This window comes from Buteo buteo, chromosome 17 (genome assembly GCF_964188355.1).
Source record: "Buteo buteo chromosome 17, bButBut1.hap1.1, whole genome shotgun sequence".
In the NCBI taxonomy this organism is placed as follows: Eukaryota; Metazoa; Chordata; class Aves; order Accipitriformes; family Accipitridae; genus Buteo; species Buteo buteo.
In genome coordinates, this window is record NC_134187.1 from 442,317 (window position 1) to 452,017 (window position 9,701).

The window sequence follows — 9,701 nt, forward strand, 5'->3', positions numbered from 1 at the left end:
GGGGGGTCCAGATGCGCGATAAGGTGAATATTAAATTTTTAGGAAAAGATTAACCCGGACCTCCATTCGATCTCCTTAGTTGGCGGCTCCCGTCCTCCAAACGGGGGGCGAGGGAGGGGTGTTCTGAAGCACGAAGAGGCCTGGCCCAGGGATCCGCCCCACAGCGGGATCCAGCCCAGGGGTCTGGAGAGGCCAGGGCCCTGCGATGCTCCTCTGGCCCCGGAGGCAGCCCAGGACTGCACCCATACCCAGCCCCAGCAGCTCCTGCAGCACCCAGGCTGCGCACAGGGCCCGGAGCCAGGCCACAGACAGGGAAGACAACGTTTTACCACACGAGTTTATTTTAAATAAAACTTAACACAGATGCAGGCTTTGCAACCGGAGTGACGGACCAGACAAGCGATGCAACGGGGAGAACGACGGCCAGGGCAGGCGCCGCGTGCCACTCTCGGCAAACCCACCCCTGCACCCCACAGGGTGGGAGACACAGCCAGTCCAGCTCCAGGGGGGTCCTTGGTGGCTGTGGGCGAGGGGATGGGGCCCCATGGCGGGGAGAGGGGCACCACTGTCCCCATGCCGCAGAAGGAACGAGCTCCCACTCCAGGATCCTCTGTCCTGGCCTGTGGTGACCAGGTGCCCCCGCTGCCTGCACCTGCCCGCGCCGGCAGGCGGCCGCGGCCACGTCCTCAGCCCGGCCAGGGTTTCTTTTTCACCTTCCCAGGAACCTAAAGCAACACCTCCCTCCTCCGAGCCACGTCCTCCCCGCTGCCCGCAGGCTGCCGAGCAAGCACCGACCCCCATGCAGCAGTCCCAGTCCCCATCCCCGGGCACCGGGGCTGGCAGGGTGCAGGCAGCGCAGGCAGCACACAAGCACGCTCCACCCCAGGAAAACACCCCGAGGATTCGGTCTTTCCCTCACTCTCACACAACGGGGCAGGCAGGGACACCGGGGCGGCTGCGGCACTCACACCGGAGGGGACAACGGAAATAAACATGGGGTGGGGGTGGCGAGGGCCGGGCCCCGGGCACAGCGGCCAGAGCCCGTCCCCACCCCCCAGCCCTCGCCATAGGTACAGCCGTGCTCCTCGCTGGATGGACATCTATTTATTATGGAGACAGTGGATTCCCATCGGAGCTGCTGGACACCGAGGCTGCGGGCTCGGCTGCCGGAGACCGTGATGGCGTGTGACAGTGCAGGGCGAGGCGCACAGGCTCAGACCTCAAATGTCTATGGTGGGGGAACGGCGCGGGGCGTCGCGGGGCATGGGAGCGTGCCGGGGCTAGTACTCGTCCTGGTCCTCTGGCTGCTGCTCCTCCAGCTCGTCATCCTCCGGCGGGGCGAAGCCCTCCTGGCAGGGGAGGGGGCACAGGCGGCCGTCAGCCCGGGCGGCTCCCGCCTCATCCCCTCCCGGCACAGCGCAAGGGCTTCGGCAAAGCCCAAAGCCCCCCTGGGCACCGCAGGGAGCGAAGGAGGCCAGAGGCTGAAAGCAGCCTTGGGGAAGGGGGGTCTCATCCCAGGGAAGTCCAGAGAGCAGGATGAGGGTCCCGGGGCGGGGGGGGGGGTATGTGCAGCAGTGCCCAGCCCTCACCTCCGTGGCATAGAGGACGCTGATGATGCCGGTGATGATGGGGCTGTTCTCGTTCTCGTGCTCCTGGCAGATCAGCTCGATGTCCCGCAGTTTGCTGAAGTAGAAATCCCTCTCCTTCTCCAGCCCGTCCACTGTCAGCTTCAGGTCCATCAACTGTGGTGGGAGATGGGGGGCCAGACCCTTCAGCTCGAGGCCGGGAGGGGGCCACTCCCCCGTACCCAGGGGGGCTCAGGACCATCCCCTCCCTCCCAAGCCGGGGCATCCCCTGTCCCTGCCGGCAGCCGGGTGCTGGCAGCAGTGGGCACGGGCCCTGCCTACCTGCTGGTTGAGCTCCAGGATCTGCGCGTCAGCCTCGGTGCCCCCGTTACGGGCCGCGGGGGAGTTTTTCCGGAGGATGCTGCTGGGGACGTTGCTGAGGCGGGCCGGGTTGGGCGTGCTCTTGGGGCCGGTGGGAGAGGTCCTCTGGGGGACTTGACAGCAGACGGGGACCAATGGGTTAATGTAGGCCCGGGGGGCTGCCGGTGGGGACCCCTCCCCCCCGCTTCGTGCGGGGCGTCAGGGGCCAGGAGGTAGCAGCAGGCAGCAAGGGCAGGCAGAGCACTCGGGGCCGAGCCGCGACTCCGGGCTGTCCTGCCTTCAGCCTTCCCCCCCCGCCTCAGTTTCCCCTGGCAGATCTCACCCCCAGCCCCCTGGAGGGGTGCTCATAGCCTGGCTGGGGTTTGCCGCGGGATCGGGGGGTCCGGCCCTTGAGATGCTCCCATGGGTTGGCACAGGGAGCCCACGATGCCCAACGGAGCATTGCCCGCGGCCGGGAGCATCCTGGCTGCGCAGCGGCACTCGGGCACCGCGGCGGGATGGCAGCCGTGGCGCGGCGGCCTGGGGGGACAAACCCCCCGCCAGGCCCGGGGTGGGCAGGAAGGAGGAGGCAGCCGGGCCCTGCCCAGCTCCCCACGGGTCCCTCCGTCCCGGGTGTCCCTGCAGACCCGCTCGGCCCCCCCCAGGTCGCAGGCAGGCAGGCAGCACAGCGGGGCGCAGGCAGGGGCGGGGGGGACGCCTGGCCGCGGCCAGAGCGATGTGGGGTGCAGGAGGCCGGGCGGGAGGGCGGGGGGGGCAGCGCTCGCCGGGGGGGACCCGGACATTACCTGCAGTGCCAATGGGTTTCTTGGGTTTGTTGAAGATGTGATCACCTGGGTTTGGGGGGGGCGCGACGTCCTGGCCCTGCCGCGCCAGCAGCGGGTTGTACTCCTTCCCGTCGTAGTTGGCGTCGAAGAACTTCTTAAACCACTGGATGAACTCGAAATTGTCCTGGAACTTGCCCTTCACCAGCCTCTCCACCGCGATGATCTGGAGGGGGGACATGGAGGGGCTGGTGGGGCTGCCCTCCTGGCACGGCCCCCGCCTCGCCGCAGCCCCCCCGCCCGCCCCCATGGACCTACTTTGTCCACTCCCATCTTCTTGAAGGCAGCCTGCAGCACCTTGAAGTTGTGGATGTACTCGTGCTCCAGCTTGGCCTGGAACTTCACCTTCCGCAGGTGGACGCAGCCGGGGAACAGCATGTCCATGAACTGGCAGTAGGCAGCCCCTGCGCCGGGCCCACACCGCGGCGTCAGGGAGGGCCGGCGGCACCCTGCCACCGTCCGTCCGTCCGTCCCCACCCTGTCTCCGTCCACCCCCCGGGGACCCGCACCCCACCTGAGCAGAGCTGCTCGATCTTGGTGTAGTTGAGCTGGAGGGAGTCGTTGACCCAGGCGAGCATGTCATGGCGGCTCAGGTTCTCGCTGGTCACCGACGTCGAGTACACATTGACGGCCATGCCCCAGCTGCCGAGAGATGGGCGTCACGCCGGCGCCGGCACCCTCACGTGCCCGTCAGCCCGGCCCCGCTCCGTTCCGTGGGCGGCAGGACTTGGGGCGCCTGTCCCACCCAGGGACGCTGGGGCCAGGCTGCCACGGTGTAACCCGTGGGACCCCCCCACCCTGGCTGCACCCCCAGGGCGTAAGGGTCTGTGGCAGCCCCACGGTGTCCCACCCGGCCAGGCGGACCCCCATCCCGAGCAGGGGCACAGCCCTGGGGGAGCCGGGTCCCAAGGCCGCCGCTGGGAGCAGGACCCACCGCAGGACACGGATGGGGCGCTGGATGCGGCTCATGGGCAGGGGGTCCCGAGGGGATGCCGGCACCACCGAGGGCACTGCCCCTGCGCCGGGGCACAGCTCCTTCCCCGTGCGTGGCCACGGGGGCCGGTGCCAGCCCATAAGCAGCTTATGGCCCCCCCCTCCCAGCCCTCGGTGGATGCCTAATCTGCCGGGGCCAGGATCGGGGTCCATTAGAGCAGGGCTTAGAGGGGCAACATCTGCCGGCAGGCACGGCCGCAAACCCGCTCCCAGATGGCGGAGGGCTCTGCCTGGGCACCACGGGAGCAGAGACCCCACAGCTGCAGCCCCGGCACAGCAGAGTGCTGGAAAGCCGTGCCGCAGAGCTGGGGAGAGGGGGGGCACTGAGACAAGACACCGTCCCACCGGTTCTCGCCAAGGGATTTAGAGTGGGGACCGTCCCCGCTGCCAGAGCGGGGTCCCTGTCCCCCCTGCCCCCTCCCCCAGTGCAGTGGGGCCCCATCCCCGCTGCCCCAGCACCTCCCCCCGTGCCCCCCCCCCCCAGCAGCAGCATTAATCCGCTTCCCCTCGCCCTGGCGAGGGGGGCTGCAGGGCTCAGGCCCAGCTGCTGGCCGGGGGCTCCCAGGGCGGGGGGGCAGCCCCCTCTCACCCCCCCCGGCCCTGCTCTCCTGCTGCCGCGGCCCAGGGTATTGCGTGGGGCCAGCGATGGGGCACATCGCCTGCGCCCTGGGCCTGGGGGGGGGACACCCCTGTGCAGGAGCCGCTGTCCCCCAGCAGACGGGGGCCATGGGGGCAATGGCAGGGTGGCCGTGGGGTGCTGCCACCTCCCTGGGTGCCCGCTTGCGAGAGGGGAAGGTGCCGGTGGCCACAGCTCATCCCCCCCGTCCCCCCCAGCCTCAGCACCGTGGTGACTCAGCACCGGTGATGCTGGCCCCGGCACAGCCACACGCCCTGGCCGGTGGAACTGCCACCGGCAGCTGAGCTGGCCCGGTCCCCCGCCAGGGCCGGGACCCCCCAGCACCCCGTCCCGTCCGGCCCTGTGCGGGGCCACGTCGCTGGCACGCAGCCGGGGGTGTCGGTATTTTTAGCCGCGGGAGCAGCTGGAAACGAGGCCCCTGCGACCACCACCGGCCCCTGAGCCCCCAGCACGGTGTGGTGGGCACCGTCCCACCCCCCGGCAGCCAGTGAGGACCAAAGCCAGCCATCGTGCTGGCCGCAGCGCCCATCTGAACAGCCTAATGCTGCCTGGCGCTGGCTGGGGTGCAGGCAGGGGTCCCCTCCCTCCAGCAGCACCGAGCTGAGTCATGCGCGGCGCAGAGCCAGAGCCACGCGCACTGCGGTGCGGCCGCCGCGGTGCAGCCGGGAAAGCGGCAGCGCTTGCCTACTGCCGGAGTGGGCAGGGGGCTGGCAGGCTTGGGGGGGGGGCTGCTGCGGGCAGGGAGCCACCTGCCCACCGCGGCGAGGAGCCAGCGGCCGGCTGACACCCCCCCACCCCGCCATCGCCGTCCTTTCCCGAAATAGCTGGGAGCAGCTGCCAGCACCCTGCGCACACGGCAGAGCCGGAGCGGGGCTGGGCCGAGTGCTGGAGCCTTCCCGGCAGGATCTGGCCACCACGCTGAGCCATGGGGGCCAGGTCTCGCCCCACTCGAGCTGGGGGGATGCACGGCGCATGCCGTGGGGTGCGTGCCATGTGAAGGGGTGCACGTGCAAGATGGGGCACACGCTGCCGGCACCGGGGTGGGCACGGAGCCACAAGCGAGCCCCCCAGCCTCCACCACAGCCCCACACATTGGGACACCCTCCATGGCCGGGTCTGCAGGGACCCTCCCCACACCACAGCTGGGGGGGGGCCAGGCAGGCAGCCCCCCACTAGGGATGCTCCCTGGGCAGGTGAGGCAGTGCAGAGCCCGGGAGCGCACCCCCCGAGCGGGGCTGGCTTGAGGACGCCCTCCCTGCGTGGTGCAGCCCCTGACGCCATCCCAGCGCCGGCACCAGTGGGGTGCAGTCTCGGCAGAAACCTCAGCTGCTCCCGGGCACCTTCCTCATCACCTTGTCAAGCGGGAGGGAATATCCACGCCCTCACCCCTCCCCACCTGGGATTTCCACCGTGCTTCCCAGCAGGCTGCCGGCATTGGTGCCCCTTTGCCAAAACAAACCAAGGTCCATGCCGACAGCCGCAGGAACGGGTTTCACAGCGAGATGAATTCAGGCTTCATCGCGCCAGCCGCTCCCCGGCGTGCCGCCGCCAGCTGCACCCCGACTCCCATGCGTGCCACCACACGTGCAAGCCCGGCGGGGAGAACCCTGACCCCGCTCGGGCATGCGGCACCACCGAGCATGGGCATGTCCCAGCCCCAAGCAGCCGGTGGTGAAGTGAGGCAGCCGGAGCCGCGAGGGGATGCTTGCCGGGGCGCGCGGTGCCACCCAGCTCATTTCCACCCTCTGAAATGCCACGCTGGGCTTCAAAGCCCTCCGCCGCAGCGCCGAGCACGCCCCAGCATAATGACAGGGAAGCCAACGCTTGCGCCAGCCCTCCGGCCGGGGCAGGAGCCGGCCCCGCTGCCCACCCCAGCCCTGACGCCGGGTGATGGACGCACCCACAAGGCAGGGAGCCTCCGGCCCGGCCGGTTTGCAGGTTGCCTCTGCCGCTGGCTTTTGCGAAAAAATAATAAAAGTAAGAATTTAGCCCCGATTCCCAGCAAGCCACGGGGAGAGGAGCTGTTCCGGCACAGGGCTCGGCACACGGCTGCCTCGGCAGCGGGCGAGTGCCGGCCCAGCTCTGGAGGTGCTGGGTCCCCGGGGAGCAACGGCTGGCTTGGCAGCGCGGCTCCTGCCGCCTGCCCTTGATGCCGGCCGTGCCTCCGCCGCGCAGGCAGGTTGCAGGCAGCGGCGGTGCGGGGAATGCGGGGGTCCGGGGCGCAGCCCCCGCCACACACGGCAGCCCCCCCGCCCCGTGCCGCCTGCGCAGGGCGCCCGGCCAGCCGTGCTGACGGGGCAGAGGGGACGCTTACCGCTGCATTTTAATTGTCCGGCCGCCGAGCTGCTAATCAAGGCCCAACGGCGAACAAAACACTCGGGCGCGTGTCTCTGCCCCGTCCCGCCGGCGCTGCCGGGGCGCGGAGAGGTCGTCCAGCCCGGCTCCTCGTGCCGACGCTGCCGGGGAGGCGGCGGCAGGCACCGGCGTCCCACGCCGCAGCCCTTGCCGGGACGGGGCTGGCGCGCTCTGGCCAAACAAAGCGAGAGGAGAATGAGGCCGGCGGCCGTGCCGGCCGTGTTTGCTCAGCACCGAGGCGGCAGTGCCAGTGCCGGCGGCCAAGGCCGGGCACTGACCGCGCGCTGCAGTGGCTGCCCAGGAGGTGGATGGGCAGTGCCGCCTGCCGAGGCCGCGGGACGGTGCCGGCCCCTCGCTGCCTGCGCCAGCCCGGCAGCACCGCTGTGCCGGGGCGAGCTGGGCTGCTGCGACTCGCAGCTTCTATTTTGGGAGCCGTCCCGGTGGCTTCTCAAGTGACAAATACGCGAGGGGGGTGGCAGACAACCCAGCGGGGGCTGAGCGCCGTGCGCGGAGCCGCTGCGGTGCTGCCCGGCTGATCTGGCAGCTGGTAGGCAGCCCCAGGCAGCGGGCAGGATCGCCCAGGTGCTGGCAGGGGCGGCCACTCGCCCCCGTCCCCCCGGCTATCGCAGACATCCCCCCCGGCGCCGCTTCCCCCTACCCCGAGGGGAGCATCCCCACGCCATGCCGTGCTGTGCCATGCCATGCCGCGTCAGAGCCCGTGCATGGCAGATGGGTTTGCCCTGGTGCAGGCAGCACCCAGGTCCTCGCTGGGTCAACCCCCCAGCACCTTTCCTGGTTTCCTGGCTCTTTAGCCGGCAGCAGTGCCTGTCCCAGCCCGTGGCGAGGGAAACCGGGTGCTCATGCACTGGGAGCTCGTGGCTCCCGATGGCAGTGCTTGGTGCGGCCGCGGTGCCCGGCTGACGGTGACGGGGGGGAGCATGGGCAGGGTGGCCCGGCCTCACGGGTCCCCCGCCTGCTCCACTCTTGCTAACCTAAATAACTTGAAATAGCAGCGGCAGGAGCATGTGCAGAGCACTGTGCCGGCGGCAGCGCCTCCCACCACGCCTGCTCCCCCCTCGCCCATGCTGGCATCCTTATCCTGCACAGCGTCCCTGAAATATTAATGCCGAGTGCCTTTTGATGATTCAAATTGGGTGGTTGTTAGAACCAGCGCAGGGAGAGCTGTTTATCAGCACCCCATGGCCGGGGCAGGGGACATCCACGCTGGCAGATCCGTGCCGTGGCAGAGCATCCCCCAACCCGGGCAGCCCCGCACCGGCGCTGGCTGAGCCCCTCGAGGAGAGGCCCCATGTGCTCCGGCCATGCCAGCACGCCCGTGCCGCTCACTGGGGAGAGCCGTTGCCCCGCTGTGTCCCCATGCATGCGACGGGAGGGAGCCACTGTGGCGGCACACGACATCCTGTCACGCCGGGGGGCTGGGGTCTGCGTGCCCCGCACCGCCGCTTTGGGGACCTGCTCTTTCCCACCCAGCGAGAAGGTCATCGGCAGGAGATGGGGCTGGACGTCCCCCAGGGACGGCAGGGGGGAGCACCGGGAAGGACACCGTGCCCCCCTCACCACAGCGGGCACCCTTTGGTGCTTGCGCTGCCATCCAGGCAGCAAAGGGCTGCCCGTGCCCTGCTCAGCCCCGGCACGGCACCGTGCCGGAGCCACCGCTGCCATCCCAACCGGGAGGATGAGAGCGCGGATGAGAGCGCGTCACGCTTTGGCAGGTCACCGCGATGGCCGCCCTGCTGTCCTGGGCTGCTCTGGCTGAGCTGGTGCCACGGAGCCTCTGCCTGCCCGTCCCGCGAGCATCACCCCGCACCGGTACCTGGCAGGACAGGGCAGCGTGAACCCCGCACCCGGTGGCGACCCGGGGGATACCTGGTAACCGGCGGTGATGCCTGGGCCCCGGTGATGTCCGGTAACGGGCAGTGACGCCCGGTAACCGGCAGTGAAGCCCAGGCCGGTGCTCTGCGGTGCCGGGTGGCCCTGCCAGTGCCGGGACTACAGCTCCCGGCGTGCCGTGCCGTGCCGTGCCGTACCGTACCGTACCGGGGCCGCGGCCCTACGAGAGACGCAGCCAGGGCGCAGGGGCGGCCGCCGCTGAGTCAGGCCGGACGCTGCCGCCACCGGCACCACGGGACCCGGCCGCCCCAGGTCCCCGGCCTCACGGCTCCAGCCCCGGCCCGGCTGCCCCTCCCCCGGCCCCGGTCACGGCCGCTCCATCCCCGGGCCCCCCCACCTGTCACGGCCGCTCCATCACCGGCGCCACCGGACGGACACCGCACCCCCCCGCCACCCGTCCCCGCGCCACGGTCGCTCCATCACCCGAGGTCCCGGCGCGTCCCCCCCCCCCCCCCGCCCCGGTCCCGGGGGACAGCGCCGGCCGGTGCCGGGATGCGGGTGATGGCGGCGGCCCGGTACGGCGCTGTCCGGTCCCTTCCCTCCCCTCCCCGGCCCGCCCCGCCCGGCGGTAACCGGCCCGCACTCACCGCGCTCGGGCCGCGGCCGCTCCGGCCGCCGCTCCGTTCCCTCCGCACCGCGCCGGGCTCGCCGGGACCGGGCCGGGACCGCACGGGCCACCCGCGCATGCGCCGCCGCCGCCGCCGCCGCCTCCCCTCCCCGCGGGCGGGACCGGCCTCTGCTCCGCCCCGCCTCCCGCCGCCATGGCAACGGGGCGGGCGACACGCCCCCTCCCGTCGTCCTGGCAACGCCGGCCGCCGCCCCTGCCTCTCCCACAGCGCCCCCTGCGGGCGGGCGGCGGCCTCCGCACCGCCGGGACCCTCCGAGACCCTGGGACATTTGGGTTCCCCCCCACCCCACCCCGTAGCCCGGGGACCCTTGTGACACGCTTGAGAAACCCCAGAGCCCGCCCCCCGACACCCCAGCGGCTCCCAGGACACCCAGAGCCCCCTGCACCCCGCTCCCCCCTCACCTGCACCC

The 9,701-nt window shown here is 71.1% G+C and overlaps 1 protein-coding gene across 5 annotated transcripts; it reads right to left on the reverse strand.

Annotated features, from left to right (window-relative positions):
* Positions 1-323: 323 nt before the first annotated feature.
* On the reverse strand, positions 324-9,371 carry MAPRE3 (microtubule associated protein RP/EB family member 3). 5 transcript variants are annotated; one of them, XM_075048820.1, is made up of 8 exons: positions 9,251-9,328; positions 6,712-6,923; positions 3,282-3,409; positions 3,026-3,171; positions 2,732-2,933; positions 1,908-2,059; positions 1,590-1,742; positions 324-1,349 (listed from the first exon to the last, which is right to left on the reverse strand). In XM_075048820.1, exons 2-8 carry the CDS (start codon positions 6,717-6,719, stop codon positions 1,281-1,283), a joined length of 858 nt encoding a protein of 285 aa, XP_074904921.1. In that variant the 5' UTR covers positions 6,720-6,923; positions 9,251-9,328; the 3' UTR covers positions 324-1,280. The 5 variants fall into 5 exon arrangements, with proteins under 5 accessions (XP_074904921.1, XP_074904922.1, XP_074904923.1 ...); XM_075048821.1 differs by lacking the exon at positions 9,251-9,328 and adding an exon at positions 7,031-7,049; XM_075048822.1 differs by lacking the exon at positions 6,712-6,923 and having other exon boundaries at positions 9,251-9,371.
* Between the last annotated feature and the right edge of the window lie 330 nt (positions 9,372-9,701).